This window comes from Brassica napus, chromosome C9 (assembly GCF_020379485.1).
Source record: "Brassica napus cultivar Da-Ae chromosome C9, Da-Ae, whole genome shotgun sequence".
NCBI classification, from domain to species: Eukaryota; Viridiplantae; Streptophyta; class Magnoliopsida; order Brassicales; family Brassicaceae; genus Brassica; species Brassica napus.
In genome coordinates this window covers 33400844-33421566 of record NC_063452.1, presented here as the reverse complement: position 1 = coordinate 33421566, position 20723 = coordinate 33400844, and the positions used below count along the sequence as shown (strand labels likewise).

Here is a 20723-nt window from a genome sequence, read left to right as displayed (position 1 = left end):
CATTCCTTCGTGTCATGGGAATCCCTTTTGTGGTAGAGGCACCATTTTTTCGGCTCCTCGGAGTTTGAACTCGCTGGTTCGGTTTGGGTTGATTGCTTCGGAGCGGAGTCTCGATCCCAGTGGTTCCAGCCTTTCTCTCGCGTGATGGCTGCTGATTTTGGAGATTCCTCATCATCGACCGAGCTAACGTAGCTTCGCTTCTGGGTCGTATTTCCACCGGAGGAGTGCTGGCGAGGCTCGGGGCGGGTGTCGTTCGTTCGGGAGGATCGCTGTCTTGCTGCTTCTTCTTTTGCGAACTTTACTCTGGTGTCTTCTTCCATGCGGATAAAGTTGTGCGAGCGAGCGATGGCGTCGGAGACAGATTTTGTCGGATATCGGTAAAGATCCTGGCGGAATGTGGAGTCGACGTGCAAGGTGTTCATCAAAGATTCGACGGCGATATGGTCGGGAATATCAATCTTCGAGACAATAGCTTTGAATTTTTCCATGAAGTCACGGAGACTTTGGTCGCTGGCGTGAGTGAGGTTCCACAAATCTGACACGTTCGCTTCCTGGTGGACATTATTCTCTTATAGGACATAACCCACTTTTTATATTCTCTTACAACCTAACATCTTTGGCATGACTCCAATGAAAGAAAATTACTATAAGGGCCTTAATGAATGGATGATCTACACCATTGAATCAAAACAAAATGAGCCACACGATTTGTCCTTCCTCTCTCTCCTCCTTATACGGGACCCACCCTTCTTCTTCCTCTCTTCAATTAACGTAACAACCACCATTCTTCCTCACTTCAATTCTTCACTTCAATTCTACACCAAACAATATCTCTTTTGAGAGATTGGACGAAGAACAGCATAAACATCCACAACAAATCGTGTATCTTCCTCCATAGATGAACTTGGGTAATGTTTTGTCTCTCTCCTCTCTCTCTCTCTCTCTCTCTCTCTCAAATTAGATACAGTACGTTGAATCATGTTTGAACCAAAGACATAACAATAGTAAAAGTGATTTGAAATTGAATATAATGTAAATCTAATTATAATCATGAAATTGTGGAAGGAAAATTGTTTATATAATATGGTATAACTGGTACAACTAATGTTACTGTGATTGTTCATAAGAACTATACGACTAGTTAAACACGTACAACTATTAGTCACGTATACAATATGATACTGGTACAACTAGTACAAATGTCATCACTGCTACGTGTGTAACTAGAATAACCGGAACAACTACTAAGTGGTGATGTTGTTTATTATATTTTTTCAGGTAACTATGGATAACAACAGACGCGTGGTGATATATTTTGATCAAGGGGGTAGTTATTCAGATGTGGGAGATGAAGTTCGATGGAAGCGGAAAGACCGACATATTTCTACTTTAGTGTTTACGATGAGAAGTGATGAGGAGGTGACTTACTCTCAGTTGGTTGATAGAGTATGCAGGAAAATGAAGATTGATGTAGCTTCGTCCAAGATTCAGCTGAGTTACTTTCCGTTTGGAATGGATGATAAGAGGCCATGTTACATCTTCGATGATGAAGATGTTTTAGGATATTTATTGGAAGTCGAAAAAAATCAGAGGCGTACTGTCTTGCACGTGGAGCTCATAGAATATGTCTCACAAAACCAAAGTAACGAGATGTTTTCTAGGGATGAGGAAATTATTAGTGATGCAAGAGCAAATGATGATATGGTTGGTCTTAAGGAGTTGACGACTATTCCTCATATTCAAGAGGATGAGAATGAGAAAGGCGATGAAGTGGGTACTGAAAGAGATGATATGGAGAAGTTGGCGGTTGTTAAACCAGCTGAAACACCAGTTGTACATTTCGAGTGGGATGACGGTATTGACATGGCTTTGCACCAAGAATTTGAAACTAAGAATGAAGTGAGAGATTTAGTGGACAAAGCTGTGCATAAGAATTGTTTTGAGGTTGATATAGTGAAGTCGATGCCTCGAGTTTACGTATTAAAGTGTCGTGGGGTTGGTTGCAAATGGTATTTACGTGCTGCAAAGCTGAAAAACTCGGATTTTTTCACTATAAGGACGTATCGGAAGATGAATACTTGCGTTAGGATAGAGGGAAGTGCAACCAAGAAGGGGAAAAGAGGCACACCAAGCTTGGTCGCATCTGTGTTGCAAGCTGATTATCCAGGAAAATACAAGACTCCAGCACCAAAGGATCTCATAGATTTGGTTGAGAACAAATTGGGTGTTAGGGTTTCATATGCTACGGCTTGGAGAGGAAAATACAAAGCTATCAATGATCTGCGTGGGAACCCAACAGAGAGCTTTGCTAGACTGCCGTCTTACTTGTACATGTTGGAAATGTTGAATCCTCGTACTGTCACCCGCTTAGTAGTGGATGAGAAGAACCAGTTTTAGTATGTGTTCTTCGCGCTCGGAGCTTGCATTGAAGGGTTTAATTCCATGCGGAAAGTGATAATTATGGATGGAACTCATCTGAAAGGTGTGTATAAAGGAGTGCTTCTTATTGCCACTGCTCAAGATCCAGATCATCATCATTATCCCCTCGCTTTTGCTGTAGTAGATGGTGAAAAAAATGCAAATTGGAGTTGGTTTTTGACTACATTGAAAACCTTGATACCAGATGATCCCCAACTTGTATTCTGCACTGATAGAAACCAAAGCATCATCAAGACAGTACACGAGATCTACCCATTGGCGATCCATGGATATTGCATATATCACTTGGCTAATAATGTGAAAGGAGCATGCAGCCATGTTAGGAAAGATGTGGTTGCCCATGAGTTCAAAAAAATTGCTGGTATTTACACAGAAAAAGAGTTTAAAAGAAAATATATTGATTTGAGAAGAAGGTATCCTCAGGCCGCTGAGTATCTGGATGAGAGTGTACATGAGAGAAAATGGGCAAGATGTCAATTTCCAGGAGCAAGGTACAACATAGATACAACCAACACTGCTGAATCTATGAATGGTGTTTTCAAGGAACAAAGGAATTATGCACTGCTGCCAATGATTGATGAGACCGTGGGGAAGATTATAGAATGGTTTAATAGATACCGACAAATTTCTATAGTGGTTCCACAGAGGCAGCTACTTGTCCCACGTGTGCATGTTGAATTGCATGAGAACTGTCCGATTGCAAGAACACTTCACGTGGAGGTGCTAAACACATTTGAACGTCAGTACAATGTTACTGGTACGGATGGGAAAGGTTATTTGGTTGATTTGATCAACAAAACATGTGACTGTCGGCATTTTGAAATTGACCGGTATCCTTGTGTGCATTCGCTTGCTGCGATCATGAAGTATTGCAGAACTACAACAGATGATACGCTAGAGCAGTTGGTTGAAAATTATTGTTCTAAGTATTATTGGATGGAGCAGTGGACATTGGCATATTGTAGGACAATATATCCAGTGCCTCATCATTCATCCTGGCAAGTTCCTGAGGAAATACAATCTCAGGTTGTGTTCCCGCCGTATGTGGAGAAAAAAAAGGAAGATTACAAACTACTAGATTCCCATCTGCGGGAGAATATCGAAGGAAGAGAAAGAAAAAGTATGCACCATTCTCGGAGTGGCTTGGTGACAGTAGTGACAAAGATGACAACGACAACGATGACATCGATTACGAAGAAAGCAGCAATGAGGGAAGTGACAGCGAAGGAAGTGGTGACGAGAGAAGTGACAACGAAGGAAATGATGAATGACTCTAACTTATGTGTTATGGAACTTGCTTATATATTGTGAGTCTTACTTATGTGTTATGGAACTTATTTATGTATTGTGGAACTTATTTAAGTGTTGTGGAACTTATGTATTGTGTTGTTTCTGTTAGGTACGACATGTACAACTGGTAAAATTTCATATAACATAACAATCATGTTTATGTGTTGTCGTACTGGTACAACTAGTATAACTATATGATGTAATACTAGTACAATTAGTACAACTACATTATATACACGAGGAAGGAAATACTGGTACAACTGGTACACCTTCTTAAAATATGACATTTAAAAACTCCATTTGGCTTTCAATAATTAAATAACAATAGAATATAAAAGTTGGAGTGTCCTAAGAGTGGTCCATTCTAATTTTTTGAAGTTTTACCAAAAAAAAATTCAATTATTACACAATCACATAAGTTTGAATGATCTACCTTATTCTTTAAAGGTTTGTTTACTAGTTTGTTCACTATATTTTCGGAAAACATACACAAAATATATTTTAACAAAATTAATTGTTAATTTGTATGTGGTTCAATGCATTAAAGAATGAAAAGGTTGTACAACTGAGGTATATATATTTTAACTGTGGTACAACTACACAATTCAAATTCTCTACCAAAATACAACTATGAACAAACTTGTACAACTCAAAACCTGGTACAACTATGTATTGGATTGTACAACTAAAATCCTGGTACGACTACTTGTTAATAACCTTATTATGTTTTAGCTGATTATCACGTTTTAAATGTGCAACACATTTTAAGAACAATAGTTGTACCAGTTGTATCCGTTAGAGAAATTTTGCCATAGTTTACTCGGTAGTATTAGTTATACCAATAATTTGTCAAGTTCAAACAAGTTCAACAACAGTATGACAAACACAAGTTCACTACTAAATCAGAAACACACAAGTTCTATGTTTCACAAAAGCAACACCAAGTCTTAAGTTTCACAATAGCAACACAAGTCTTATGTTTGGCAAAAGCAACATAAAGTTATATGTTCCAAATACAAGAAACACATAGATTACTTCTCAACATATGGAGACTGCTTCATACGAGAAGGCTTTGGCACCCTCTTCGTCTTCTTCGGTGAATCTTCTTCAGCATCTCCATCCTTTTCATCCGTAGATTCTTTCTCCCAAGCTTTCTTCTCCACAACTTCTTTCTCTGCAGCTTTCTTCTCCACAACTTCTTTCTCAAACTTCTCTGCAGCCGCCACCATCACTTCAAGATCCTCTGCAAAATATATTAAAATCAAATCACAGCTAAGTTACAATAAAAATTATGATAAAATACATTACCTTGCAGTGCGTGCTCAGGGTCATTCTCAACCTCCTTCGTGGCCTCCTTATCAGTATCATCTTCTGCCATCTGCTCGGGTTCATTCTCACCTTCTTTTGTGGCCTCCTTATCAGCATCAACATGGCTATCTTTCTCATGCTCATTTTCTCCATCCTCTGTGGCCTCCTTATCAGCATCATCTTCTGCCATCTCCTCGAGTTCATTATCACCCTCCTTTGTGGCCTCCTTATCAGCATCAACCTTACTTTCTTTCTCAGGCTCATTCTCTCCATCCTTCGTGGCCTCCTTATCAGCATCATCTTCTGCCATTTGCTCGGTTTCAGTCTCACCCTCCTTTGTGGCATCTTTATCATTATCATCTAAAATAAAAATATATAAAGGTTAATCATTTGTCTTAAAAACAGACCCTAATGAATAAAATCATAATTTATACCATTTTCTTGGCCTCCACCAGTGTCAAAACGATCATGATCAAACAAGTCTTCCATGTTCCCAAATCTGTCCCTCGGGTTGCGGTCATTTTCCATACTCTTTATTCTTGCTTCCAACTGACCAATTATGTCATCTCTCACCTTAATGCTTGCTTCCAACTGAGCAACTCTTGTTTTCAAACTCTCACATCCTGCCTCAGTTTCCTCACACACCCTCGGACCCTCAAGTTCTTCACAAATCCTCTCAGGCTCGTGTTCTATCTTTCGAGTTTTGACATCCATCTTGTACAGATCCTCCCAAAGAATTTTTACTTGGTCATGGATAATAATCTTGTTCCAACCATCAACAATTGGGTCATCTATATCCCCATCATCTCCCAGCTCAACATCATCCCATAACCCATCATCAAAGATCTCAACTGATAGATCTGACTCGCTTCCAGTTGGTTTCAAAATATTAGAAATTTCCTGAAAAATTAACCAAAATATCACACATTAAGGTAAAAATATGAAGGCTTGAAAAAATGACACAGAAATTCACTTCAAGTGTATCACCTTTGTTTCTCCGAGCTTCTCATATATCTCGCTCAACGCATATCCTGACGACCCATTCGCTAGGAATCTCGACTTGCACATTCTTGGACAGCTATCATCAAATTCTTCAACATCTTCTCTAAAATTTTCCTTCAGCACTTGTATACTTTCAAATGCCAATATCTGCACACCATTTTAAACTAACATATTAGTAACAAATTATACATGTTATATGCCATTCAGTTAACAATTATTACCTCCAGTGGGTTGATAAACCCAGGAAATGTCCAAGAAGCCTTTACAGTTGGGATCTTTCCTCGAAAATGCTTCACCATATGCTTTATCTCCTTCAAGGAGTCATCAAAAGTGTAACGCCCCCATGGAAACGTGTGGCACACCCGAAGATCATTAACCATTCGGAGAAGAAAATGGTCTATAGGGGTTCCATACCTTGATCTTTGAAAAATGACTGTGGCCAAGAAATAAAGCACAGCCATCCTCAACCGTTCATGACTACCATCATATTTCATCTTCTTTAGCTTCTTTAGGACATCAGCTGCAGTCACTTTTAGTTCAGGAGGATCGTCACCCTTCTTCTTTGGTGGTTGCTGAAAGTACTTCTTAGCAAACTTCAAACTCCCAATGCTCTCATAGTTTTCTGGATATGTGTGGCAGTATAGTCCTGATATAAGACCATGTTCTCTGATGGAGTAACGAATGGGAACCCCATTTACCACAAACCAAGCCTGTCTCTTCTTGTCGACTTTTATGGTGTGAATCAGTAACATCCACAATCCCATCACCTTTCTCCTTGAGGAGCACTCCATATGGATAATATGCTTGAACTGTGGGTGCGCGTAAAACCACTTCTTCTCGGTTGCATGAAAATTGTCAATCAACTTGATGAACTTCGTTTGATGACACCTTGAGGAGAGCTTACAGGGTTTCCCATATTCAGCTGGTTTGAAGTAAAACTTGTGTGGTTTGATTGCTCCTCCAGCCATCTCCTTTACCTACACAATAAAAAACATTAATACAACTGAAAACTAAGGAGTTGTGCTGGTAATACAAGTTATATTGGTTACACAACATCTAGTTGTATGAGTAACACAAGTTATACATATACGAGTTATACTAGTAATACACAAGTTCTGCTACAGTCGTAGTTGTACGAGTATTACAAGTTGTATACTTAAATTTGTTTAAGTGGTACGAGTTATACAAGTAATACAAAAAACAGTAGTACAAGTTATACTACTTAGATTTGTTTTACTTGTAGATACATATGTTCTAGTTGTACGAGTTATACACGTAAACGTAGGACAGTTGTACGAGTTATACTAGTTACATATGTTCTACAAGTTATACATATAATAGTTGTACAAATATTACTTATTAGATAGGTTCTAGTTGTACGAGTAATACTAGTTATACAAATAACAGTTGTACAAGTTTCACTAGTTAGATAATTACAAGATGTATGAGTGATACTTGTTTTACATATTACAGTTGTATTAATAAAACGAGTAAAATTGTCTTGTTCTAGTTAGTTAAATTTTTAAGAAGTTGTACTAGTTATACAATTTTACATTTCATTTCATATTGTATTAGTAAAACAATTTAAACTTCTTCATTTGTACAAGTCACACTTATCTTTAAGTACTACTAGGTTTACTAGTACATCTATATACAATATATCTACGTTCTAACATATTACAAAAACTGACTTCAAAATGATTTCTTACCATTATTTGCTCTTCTGTAGCATTAGGTTCTCGTGATCTGGTAGGCTCACCATGCGATCCCATTTCCTCATTGTCTCCTTGTTCCGAATAAGGTGTCCCGCCCTTCGTGGAAGACCGGGAAATAGATGCATCCGGAGGATCTTGTTGGTGTGACGGATTTTGTCTCTTCGTTGGTGGAGGATCTTCTGATGTGGCTGGTGGTACTATAGGTGTCTCCTCATTGTCAGGTTGAGTAGGAGAAGCAGAGGCAGCAGCCGGATTAGGTTGAAGATTTTTAGGGTTACGGTTTGAAGTAAGACGCGGCCGCTTCGTGGGTTGAGACGACGACCCGCCGTCGTCTGCTTCGTGTTCCTCTGCTGAAGACGATCTACCCCGTTTCTTCTTTCCCGTGGACAAAGTCATCTCCTTCTTAGCCGGTTCAATCTCCTTCTTTTTTGTCGGTGAGGATTTCTTTTTCTTCTTTGGTGGGGATTCTTTCTTTTTCTTGGTGAATCTTAGTTTAGATGTCATTTTCGCTGGTGGAATTGATGAGTGAAGAACAAAATGTTCAGAGATCGTGAAATGAAGAAAGTGGGGAAGTTTTGTTACGATTTAGGGATTTAGGATCCGAGTTTTAGATGGGTCGGGTTTATGGGTGGAGCTAGTAAGGGCATGAATTGTAAATAAATCAAAATCGTTTGGGATTTTAGCTATTTCCCCTTGTTTTGTATTTCAATTTTAATGAAAACTAAAAACAAATTAAAACAGGGTCACGAGAGAATTTTTGAAATCCATGTGTCTCATGACAGAATTTGATCCCTTCCTGGTTGGTGAACATGATATAGTTCTTAAGGAAAGCCGTCGAGAGGTCATGGAAACAGTCAACGGAGTTCTCTCTGAGGCCCGTGAACAAAGTAAGGGCCGGTCCTTCTAGGGTTTCGACGAAGAGTTGGCAAAAGGCGGCGTCTTTGTCTTCGTCGGTCAGGTTTGCGCGTCGCATCGCTATGTTGAAAGACGTGACGTGAGTAGAAGGGTCAGAGAGACCTTTGAAGGTTGGAAGACGGAGTTTCTCCATCTTCTGTAGCCGCACGCCGGTAACCTTTTGCGTGAAGGGTGTACGAAGAGATTCCGCGAGTACATGCTCGATTTGGGGCGCGGACGTCGTCACCTGGTGGATCTTCGAATTGATATCGAGGACCGACTGTTTCAACGCGGCTAGTTCGCTTGCTGTGTGCGCGTTGGTGTTGTTACCGGCGCTTTGGTTATCGTTATCCCGCGTAGGTGCCAAGTCGGTGGTTCATTCTGTGGCGAACAGGTGTCGACGATACTGCGCCATTGAAGCTTCGGCGTTTGCAGCGAGAGGAGCAAGGATCTTTGCTATCGCCGTGATTTGGTCAACTGCCGCCTTCTGCGCCACTTCTTGTAGGGCGAGGCGTGCCAGGATAGTTTCCATAGATGCAGGATGGGGAAGTGGAGTTACTGGTGTAGGCGTAGGTGTCACCTCTGGAGCCGGTGTCACCTCGAGAGCTTCACGCTCCTCGCCTGACGAAGAACTGTCGTTGCTAACGACCATAGTTCTGACGTTACTTTGCTAGTGGCCCCACGGTGGGCGCCAACTGTTTGATCGGAAAACGGTAAATAATAAGATGTGGGTTTAAACAAAGACGTCTTATTAATGGTGGGAGAAAAAACGTTCGGTCGGTTACAAGGGAAAAGAAGAGAGTGCGACAGAACGGAATCCGGTGGCTCGACGAGCTACCGGAAAAGTACAACTAACGGCGAGATGAAGCAAAGGTGAAAACCCTAATCTAGCCGTCAAGTGTTAGTAAGTGATTTCGGATCCTTTTCTCGTTGTCTCCCGTTTCCCTTATATAAACGTCATGATACCTCGTCCTTGACCTAATTTACGCCATCTTGGTGGGCCTCCTCTGCTGGGCCGAGAAGCCCGTAGGCGTCCGAGCAGCCGCTGAGCCGAACGTACTTCATTCGATGATGATCAACTAAAAGTACTCAAGAGTCAAGCCGAGAGACCTGACTCTTGAGCCGACCGATCGAGCCGTCGCTCTTCCTAATCTGGGCCAGGCCTTCCTATTCCTCGGGCCTTGTGGGATGGTCAAATCCATCCTCTACAGATACCATCGAACGAGACCAACAAACCAGCATCGATCGACGCCACCACTTCTACATCGATCGACACTGGACGTGTATCAGAGCAGAAGGAGTTTGATTTGTGTGGAAATCTTTTTGATGAAGAAACCACCACGCGATCAGACAAGTATGGGGAAAGAAGAGGAGGAATTGGAAGAAGAGGAAAATGACCAAGGGAGGTTCTCAGCTATCATTGATCCCTCTCTTCGCAAATGGTGTCAGGAAATCCAGAGTGCGCAACATATACTTCTCACAGCCATTCGCAAAGCTTCGAGCATTGCTTATTGCTGAGATGATAGACAAAGTAGAAGGGTATATGGAGGATGCTTTCACACAAGAATGATAAAGCTTCAGAGAGTAGACATTGAGACTTGTTTGGAGCGAGTTCTCATTCTCATCCGGATTAAATCAGATCTCCAAAGTCAAGCTTAATGACTATAACAAACCGCTGAGTGGGAGGCAACCCACTATTAGGTAATTTCATTCAGTTTATGTTAGATTGTTACTGATTTTTGTTTTTATTTTTACGCAGGTAAAAAAAAAAGTGATCTGTAACGACGGTACTGTAGCAGCACCGAGCGACAGTGTAGCAAGAAAATCGAGCAACACCGTAGCAAGAAAATCGAGTGACACTGTAGCAAGAACATTGACCGATACAGTAGCAGAAAATCAGGAGTCCTGTAGCAGCGATGCTGTAGTAGAGCTACTGTAGCAGTCATTGTTCATCGAAACAAAATTCGATATTTGTTTTATTAGTTATCTATTACTGACTTTTTGTATTTTATTTATATTATGTGAAAGGAAACAATACAAGGATGACGAGTTCTGCATCAGCATCGTCCAACACTTGATCACTGTCGCTCGACAGAGCATCACAAGTATCGATCGCAACTTAACTATGTTGATCGATACTCACATCAGTGGCAGGTATACTCGTGAAACCTTGTTAATATTGTCCTTATGATTTATTTTCCCACCAATCTTAAACTATATAACACTGGTCACGGTGTTGTTTAAGTCTGGAGGAGGTTCTACAAATATTGTGTTTTAGTTAGCTATTCAAAAAAAAAAAAACACACAGATCCGAGTAAACGATTCCTCATCACATCGACCGATGAGACCAGCTTGATATCGATCGACATCACTTCAGATCCAACGATCGATTGTCACTTCATTGTGTCGATCGACACTGAGCAGATCATCGTTCTTATTTGTTAAATTATGTACTTATGATTATTTCTCACCATAATTCCGACTAGATATACACTGGGAACAGTGTAATTTTTCTGAGGGGGATGTTTACTAATATTAGTGTGTTCATGAGTCTTATCAAAATGTTTTCAAAAGAGTTTTATTGAGTCAAGAAGGAGATAATGAACTTATTAGATTTTTGCTTGTTATCTAACCACTCTTTACTACAATTCTAGACTTACTGATTTCAGATAGTACTAAAGATACTAAAGTGGATCTACCTGTCAACTATTCACACTTGCTGAGATTCTTTGAAGGAACCAAAGCTGAGTTCCAACACTAAACTTGACACAACTGCTTGTCTTTGGGCTTGGTATACATGGGATCGGATTCTTCAAAGAAGTCTGGAAGGTAAAGCCTTGTGTAGATTTATCACATTTTCTCTCTCTATTTCGACCCTAGATTTATAGGTAGAGATATTTATTTAAAAAAAAAATAAAAAAAAAAAGAAATAAAGAAAAAAAAAAAAAAATATATATATATATATATATATATATATATATAATAGGTGTTAGTTAGGTGGAATCCTAACATGACTTGGTGGCTACAACCATTAAAGCTTGCTTCATAAGGATTTCATAGGTAAAGGATTAGAACAGGACTTGGTGGCTACAACCATTAAGGCTTTCTTCACAAATAACCCTAGGATATAGGTCAAAAAGAAGTGAAGGCAACCACCATTATGTGTTATAGGCTTCCATGAATCAAGGCTTAATGGTGGCTGCCTTCACTTCTTTTTGACCTATATCCTAGGGTTATTTGTAAAGAAAGCCTTAATGGTTGTAGCCACCAGGTCCTGTTCTAATCCTTTACCTATGAAATTCTTATGAAGCAAGCCTTAATGGTTGTAGCCACCAAGTCATGTTCGAATTCCTTCTTAATAATTCTCTATTATAATAATAATTATATATATATATATATATATATTATTCTATATATAATCTATATTTCGAAAATAGAGAGAGAAAGGGTGATAAATCTATATACACAAGGCTTTACCTTCCAGACTTATTTGAAAAATCCGATCCCATGTATACCAAGCCCCAAGACAAGCAGTTGTGTCAAGTTTAGTGTTGGAGGTCAGCTTTGGTTCCTTCAAAACAATCTTAGCAAGAGTGGATAGTTGACAGGTTGATCCACTTTAGTATCTTTAGTAGTATCTGCAATCAGTAAGTCTAGAATGATGATAAAGAGTAGGTAGATATTTAGCAAAATCTATAAGTTCATAATCTTCTTCTTGACTCAATAATAACTTAATTTGAAAACATTTTAATAAGACTAATAAGTAAATAAATATCAGTAAACCTCCCCCCAGACTTAAACTACACTGTCCCCAGTGTAAATTCAGTCGGAGCTATGGTTAGAAATAAATCATAAGGACTCAATGTAACAAGTAAGAACTATATACCAGACCGGAATGAATGTCGACCGATTTAAGGATGTTGATATCGGTCGACGCAGGTAAGACAATGTCGATCGATGTCGACATGTTCGCGTCAATCGATACAGATGGCAATCGTCTACTCGGATCTTCTTTTTTTTTTATGACCTGCAATAATTAAAAACCAATATAAATAGTATATCAATAAAAACTGAATAAATATTACCTAATAGTGGGAGGTGTTTTCGCTAGTAATTTTGAGAACTGAGACTTGTTGGAAAGCAAGTATCCATCTCTTCTTTGCGCTTGTTGAACCATGTACCAGTGAAGTCTCTCATTGCTTCATCTCCTATGCGCCATTTGTCCTTCATTGTTGCAGTTGTGTTTTCAATCCTCTGCAATCTTTCATCAAGACTCTCAAGGTTGAACTTATGTTTGGTAAGTGCGGCGTAAGTGTCAGCTGAGATCTCCTCTCCATGGTAATGTGTGCTGGACATGTCGGATGTCATCTTTGGTACTAGTCGGCCTCGGTTTGTATCACTGTCGATCGATGTTTGATTGTGAATGTCGATCGATTTGTTGTTGCGTCTGTCGATCGATAGCGATGCTTCTGGTCGACGGGCAAGGTAGCTCTGAATCTCCACCAACTCCCCTTGTATAGCTTCAACCTTGGAGGTCAAATCACTAATGCTAAGATCCATTGGGAAATAGATGTCATCACATCTCCCATCAAGCTTCTCCTCTGTAGTTTCCAGAGCTCTATAGATCCCTTCTATCAACTGATCTATCTCTTCTCTGGTGTTGAAATCTGGTTGAGACTTCATCATGTGTGGGCGTGGCGGATTGTTATCGATCGATGCGTGATGGTGCTGGTCGATTGATGTGTGATGTTGCCTGTCGATCGATGGAGGTGGTCTGATATCGATCGATGGTGGTTGTCTTCTGTCGATCGATGGAGGTGGTGTAACACCCCCAAACCGTTCTAGGCATAGGTCGAACCACCGGCCAACAATTAAACAAGAACATGACCGACGGCCAGACCGTCTACCGAGGTTCGGGAGCGCTACATGACGGGTTAACGGGCAATCCAGCCAAAGTTACAAAAAGTGCAATTCGTAACTAGGCCAGGCCGCCCACTAACCCGTCCCGTCAGACCAAAGCCTAAGGCTTCTCAACCCGTACTCCAATCTGACGTTGTGTTAGCTCGGACAAGCTAATATCAGAACGACAAGGCATTTTGCACAAAACATTCGCTTTATTAATCTTATATAATATCTGGTTTACAATACACAAAATATTATACAAGTGGTGGCATGCCATGAAAGCGAAAGTACATACTTATAGTCTGAAAGCGTCTTAAGCAAAAAGATGCAAATCTACACCAGCCAGCCTAGTCTCCCGCGACCTCTACAAGCTCGCTACTGGTCACCTGAAACAACAACGAGTGAGGAGTGAGTAATCTAGATTTACTCAGCGAGTTACAATCCCCGACTAACAAATACAACCCCTCGCTATCCCACCCCAAACAAACTATAGCGAGAGGTTCACCTAATAACACAATTCAATAACATAAGCAATATCATAAATATTCAGCGGTAAACGATAGCAAGATAACTAACATTATGCTAATTACTAGCTCATCACCAAACTCCTGCTCGACTTAAACCAGGGTTCAACAACCCGAAACACGATATAATATATATAACAAACTCGGGCCCTGGTGACGTTAGGTTCCTCCTTCACTATCGGCAATATCATACCTTCCTACCACAAAGGCCAGAAGAAGGAACTTTCAACCGACCGCGGCCCACAGTCCTTCGGGTCACCGCGCGACAGCCCACAGTCCTTCGGGTCACTGCCACATTACACCGTCGTGTAATCACTCAGCCATAGGCCATGACCCCATCTATCTGAGTCTTCCCGATCCAGCGAATAAGGGGTTTCCTTGAACCCGCTGGGTACGAGGTCTGAAATAACACTAATTCACCCCAATATGCCTAGCATTGTGGGTTACATAAATGCAATCGGCCAATATATGATTAATACTAAACCCGGTAAAAATAACACAAGGTTCCTAGTATTAATCGCCACACAATCAACACATTCCACCTCAAACATGCCTAGCATTGTGAGTTAAACAAATGCTATATGGCAAAAATATTACTAATACTAAACCCGGTAAAATAACCCAAGGTTCCTAGTATTAATCGCAAATTAACACAATCAATCATATTCCAGAATCTAACATAAAGACTAATTCCAGAATACCTAACTATCCATAACTTTGCGATATCATCTAAGCATTCCGCATTTGCTAACTAACCAATCAACCTAACGATTAGCATGCTACTATGGTTCTCAACCAATAACAAGCATGCTATCAACTCAATCAACAAAACCTTAATTATTCAAACCGTTACTCAGTTAGACCCGACCTCCTGCCATGATCCAACTTCAAAGTAACGGGATCCTGCATGAAAACAACTCAGCAATCAATTGATTATAACTCACAGTTTTTGGTTGACCGTGGCCTTGACCCCAAACCCGACTTCTGCGATCCGAACCTTCTCAAGTAGACCCACGTCCAGACTGATCTTGAAATGGTCTCCACTAGAACTGATCTCTCTTCACTTGAACAGAACCTTCTCCAGGTGCTGACTCAAAATCGGCAGAGTAACTGTTCTCGAAAACTGTCTAAATCGCTCGAAAACTATCGAAACTCGATCTTTCTTTCTTTGGTTTCTCTCTCACGTTTTGAACTGACATTCATGTGTTCTAGATGTGTTCAAATGAGAGGGGGTCGTGGGCTATTTATAGACATAAGCAGCCAATTAGATTCAAGCTGTGTGGCAGCCCGTGTGTCTCTTCGCATGGCTCCGGACGCATGCACGGCGACACCTCGTGCTCCACATGGCTGGCTGCATGTCTCAGTATCATGCAGGATGACACCACGCCCTCTACATGTCTGGATTCATGGCCTGGCTCCATGAAAGGAGACACTACGTCCTCCACATGTTTGGCCGCATGGCCTGGTTGCATGCATAGCAACACCTCGTGCTTGGCCGATCCACCTCGTGCTCCACAAGTCTACTTGCATGTACAGGTTGCATGTACTGCAGCCCCTCCTGCTTCCCTTGACACACACACTGCCAGGAAGTTGCCACCACGTCCTGAACACACACATCAAGCCACCTCGAGTTTCTCGTTCAATTCGGCCGATTTCGGCCTTTCCGGTGAATTTTTGTCCCGCAATCAATCCCAAATATTTTTCTACGCCCGTTCTGATGGCCTGAGTATTTTTAATAAACCCCACTTGGACTCTGATCTTGAGGAAAAATATTTCTCGAGCTTTCGGCTTCTTCGAAAAATTCCATAATACCGAACTAGGGTTTTTCGCCCAATTTCGGGTCTTCCCGTTGTGCTTCCAAAAGTGTCATTCTTCAAAAGTCCTTTGAATCAATCCACCACATTGTCTAACCATTGTCTAGTGGCATAGTTGACTCATGGTTCAGACGACAACAATCTGATCGTCCGTGACTCGACCACCTAAAAGATACTCGACCATTCTCTTTTGTTTTTTTTATGGGTTTCTACAGGTGGTCTGATATCGATCGATGGTGGTTGTCTTCTGTCGATCGATGTAGGTCAAGCAACGTCGGTCGCGTTCTGAATTCTGGCTATGTCTTGCTTCATCTCTTCCATGCAAGTAGTTAGCCAACTGATACTTGTTAACTTGAAGAAAGAAATGGAGCCAAAGGAGGAGTTGAGTTGAGTTTGGGTCTTGTGCAAGAATAGGGCAAGTCTTCCAGAGATTGTCTGATAGGCTTCAGGAGTGTTATAGAAGGGCTTCAGAGGAGTCTAAGACACTATGAAGCTGGTGCAAAGATAGGGTCAAGTCCAGGAGGGACATAGACACCATTTGGAGATAGTTGGGTGATGGTGCGAAAATAGGGCGAGGTACGGACAGGTGGTCCGTACCATCGACCGTACTTGTTCCGGATCAACCCGAAGTGAAGAAGTGCAAAGATAGGGCGCCGGTTCAGCAAGAAGAGAGGCGACCTGAGCTGTAGCAGCTTGTGGACGTTTGTGGATAAGGCCAGGCTGTCATGAGCTGAAGTGAGCTGTAAAGTTAAAGGAGCATGGACCATGTATCTTGTCTGATACATGGGAAGGTTCATAGGAGCCTATAAGCAGCCAATCAGAAGCCAGCCCTTGCCTTGACCAGATTTGAATTAACCAATCAGACACCATCATCTATCATCCAATCACAAGACATCACACAGATTGCAAACTCACCCTCCATCCTATCCATCCATTCATCTCAAGTTATTTCTATCCATTAGATTAAGGGTTTATGTACTTGCAAAGTGTAAAGCCTATATAAAGGCTATGTAGTGGCGATTTGTAACCTTAAGGGAGTAAGGGGGAGTTCCCCTGTCCACTTCATGAATGATATACTTGTTCTTAAATCTGAAACCCTAATATCTAATCTCTTATTCTCCTAATCTCTCAGTCTCTTAATCTCTGTTCCTAAGTCTCTTATTCTCTCATAAACACTCTCATCAATCTCTCTTTCTAAATCACCTAGAGCAAGCTCTCATCTTTCTCCATTGGAGTTTATACACACACACATACAACCATAGAAGAGAACTCTACAAATCTCATATGGTATCAGAGCCAGGTTCATCAGAACCTGAGCTGAAGCTTCCGCAAGTCCACAGCTCACGCCTCAGCTCAAAACCAAACCATTGAAGCTTTCCCATCCAGTTTAGTCCCTTGTGAAGAAGAAGGCTGAAGCTTGGATAGTTCCCTTGGTTCCTCATCCTGTTCTCTACCTGCTCAGATGGAGATTATCCTTGGAGGCAAATGTGTATGGAGAGGCCTAACTAACCTGACTCCAAAGCTCCTTGTCCAAGAGAAGTTTCACATCATGCTACAAGAGTATGGTGTCAAGAGTTTGGCACCTAGATGTTCTGAAGAAAGGAGGGGTCTTTTGAGTTGATGGTACAAGATGGTGGCCATGAACTGAAGGAGAAGGAGGTGGGTGATGATCCAGACTCTCAGTTTCAACAACAGTCATGGCCGGTTTCACAAAATGCAAAAGGAATCAACCTGGTTCCTTGTTGTAAGTGATTCTATAAACCATCTTGATAATGAGCTTGTGTTGTTGACTGGTTGTGATGTTGTGATGTGATTGAAAACCTGAGGATTGTTTAAAAGATTACTAAATGAAATAAAATGAATTTAGAATCTGTCCCAGGATCCTTAAAGAGCTTGGTTTCCTAGTAATCCTTACATCGTACTAGTTATACTAGGCTTACTAGCAGCAGTGTAAGTGCTTTTAAAATATCTAGTAACTTATCAGTATTACTAGGATTATTAGATATGTTAATATGCTTAGCTCCGGTTCATAATGATGCTTATTGTGATTGAATGAATCTGCTTGCATACATGGATTGAAACCGAATTGAAAGCTGTTGCATATAGTTTTGTGGCTGTCTTACATTGAAGCATTAGATTCATGTCTAAATGCTGAGTAAAGAAGCTTTAAAAATGCCTAAGTAGCTTGCATAAATCTGGAAAAGAAAGTGCTTGTGCTTAGAGAGGTTGCTTGCGAAGATAGAACTTGAAAATAACTTGTTTAATCTGTTGCAATGCTTGTGAGATTGGGAATCAAACTTGATGATTAATCAAGGATTTATCCTAATACTCTTGTGTCTTATCTTTGCTGGAGTTTGAGGGTTGTTTCAGGTTCACAAGAAGTGTTCTTGGCTCACCACCTATCCAAGACAAGAGGAAGACTTGATCCATTGTGTGGAGCAATGGGAAGGTACTTGTGTGTAGAAGCTGGTTTAAAAAGCACAGGCCACGAGGTTGTTGAGCTCCTGGTTCAAGACACACAAGAGGAAGACTTGATCTATTGTGTGGAGCAATGGGAAGGTGCTTGTGTGTAGAAGCCGGTTTAAGAAGCGCAGGCCACGAGGTTGTTGAGCTCCTGGTTCAAGACACACAAGAAGAAGAAGGTCACCACCTAAGTCATGAGGAAGGCCGGTGATCTGAGGGTACTTGAAGCTGAAGGCAAAAGGGTGGATCAGTGATTTAAGGGCAGCTGTTAGGGTGGTGTGCTCCTGGTCTTGAAGTTCATTGAGGTTCATTTCTAGCTTGGATCTTCCCTATACTCGGTCTCAAGCTTGCGGTGGGGATTCAAATGAGCAACCTGAAGAGCCAAAGTTCAAGACCTGTTTCCTCCTTATCATTACAAGAGAATGATAAGATGAAGCCTATTGCCAACATTCTGTGAAGAAGTCCACAGCCTGCTCCAAAGAGGGTAGAGAGGATGTTGTGATAATGGAGAAATGAAACCTATTGCCAACATTCTGTGGAGAATTCCACAGCCTGCTCCAAAGAGGGTAGAGAGGATGTTGTGACAATGGATTAATGAAGCCTATTGCCAACATTCTTTGGAGAAGTCCACAGCCTGCTCCAAAGAGGGTAGAGAGGATGTTGTGACAATGGAGAGATGAAGCATATTGCCAACATTCTGTGGAGAAGTCCGCAGCCTGCTCCAAAGAGGGTAGAAAAGATGTTGTGACAATGGAGAGGTGACTTGCGGTTATGTCCATGGTGGTTTAGTCACCATAGCCTACACATCAGATGAGTGTAGAGAGGACAGTAGACATGCAAGGAAGAGCATCACCAGGAGGGTGATGCAATTAAGACCAAGACCATTGCAAGCTGATCATGGAGAAGTGGGGCTGTAAGCATCAAGTCTGAAGAAGATGGAGGTGTTCCCACAAGAATGATCATAGAGCTTAGTATGCGCTCACCTTCAAGCTTGGACCTTCCCTATACTCGGTCTCAAGCTTGAGGGGGAGTGTTGGTGAGCTTGCATGATAAGAGAAGGAGCTGATAAGCTCAGAAAGTGAGGGACTCAAGTGGTGTGTGAAGAGCAGCCACTCCTCTCCAAAGCAAAAGGAGCTAGGCATGTCTAACCTGATGGAGATGGCAAGAAGCCACGAGAGAAGGGAAGACTCAGGCCGGTCCAGTCACTCCTCACCAAAACAAAAGGGAAGTTTCCCCGTACTCAATTTCAATTCATCATTTTCAATCATATCTTGTAATCTATTAGGAATACAAGTTTTACTAGACGGCAACATATCTAGTAATCTATAAGGAATACTAGTCTTACTAAGACGGTCTATAAGCATGAATTGATTGAGTTATGTTACTTGATAAGTACTGATACACTTGTGGAATAATGTATCAGGTACCTTACTTGGAGACTCAATGGAGAGGATCAGGTCGCTCCTAGCCTTTCAAGATGGCATGAAGTCCGGTGAAAGGGGGAGACACTAAACCGGTTCTATAAAAGAGTTCAAGAAGGTGTGGTGAAGTGTGCGTAAAACTTGAAGTGTTGCTGCACCTGTTTAGGCCGTGATCTAGAGCTTCTTGTGTCCAACCACACTGGGTTTAAGACACAAGAGCTCACTGGCCAATCCCTAGGCCTTGTTGGCTCTACTCTTGTTCCCTCATCAAGGTTTTGTCCCAAAGGGTTTTCCTTGGCGAGGTTTTTAATGAGGGAGTTCTTCAAGGTTCCAAGCTTGACTTAGGATCGCCTAGAGTCAAGCTTGGAGGGGAGTGTTAAATTGAAGAAAGAAATGGAGCCAAAGGAGGAGTTGAGTTGAGTTTGGGTCTTGAGCAAGAATAGGGTAAGTCTTCCAGAGATTGTCTGATAGGCTTCAGGAGTGTTATAGAAGGGCTTCAGGAGTGTTATAGAAGGGCTTCAGAGGAGTCTAAGACACTATGAAGCTGGTCCAAAGATAGGGTCAAGTCCAGGAGGGACTTAGACACCATTTGGAGATAGTTGGGTGATGGTGCGAAAATAGGGCGAGGTACGGGCAGGTGGTCCGTACCATCGACCGTACTTGTTCCGGATCAACCCGAAGTGAAGAAGTGCAAAGATAGGGCGCCGGTTCAGCAAGAAGAGAGGCGACCTGAGCTGTAGCAGCTTGTGGACGTTTGTGGATAAGGCCAGGCTGTCATGAGCTGAAGTGAGCTGTAAAGTTAAAGGAGCATGGACCATGTATCTGGTCTGATACATGGGAAGGTTCATAGGAGCCTATAAGCAGCCAATCAGAAGCCACCACATTGTCTAACCATTGTCTAGTGGCATTGTTGACTCATGGTTCAGACAACAACAATCTGATCGTCCGCGA

General features: G+C 41.5%; 2 protein-coding genes across 2 annotated transcripts; one reads left to right on the top strand and one right to left on the bottom strand.

Annotated features, from left to right (window-relative positions):
* Positions 1-1362: 1362 nt before the first annotated feature.
* Positions 1363-8550, bottom strand: LOC125593018 (uncharacterized protein At3g43530-like). Its single transcript, XM_048768915.1, has 6 exons — positions 7749-8550; positions 6261-7016; positions 6025-6186; positions 5472-5937; positions 5038-5397; positions 1363-4972 (listed from the first exon to the last, which is right to left on the bottom strand). Exons 1-6 carry the CDS (start codon positions 8256-8258, stop codon positions 4761-4763), a joined length of 2466 nt encoding a protein of 821 aa, XP_048624872.1. The 5' UTR covers positions 8259-8550; the 3' UTR covers positions 1363-4760.
* LOC125592613 lies at positions 2461-3750 on the top strand. Its single transcript, XM_048767931.1, has one exon. It carries the CDS (start codon positions 2461-2463, stop codon positions 3748-3750), a length of 1290 nt encoding a protein of 429 aa, XP_048623888.1.
* Positions 8551-20723: the final 12173 nt, after the last annotated feature.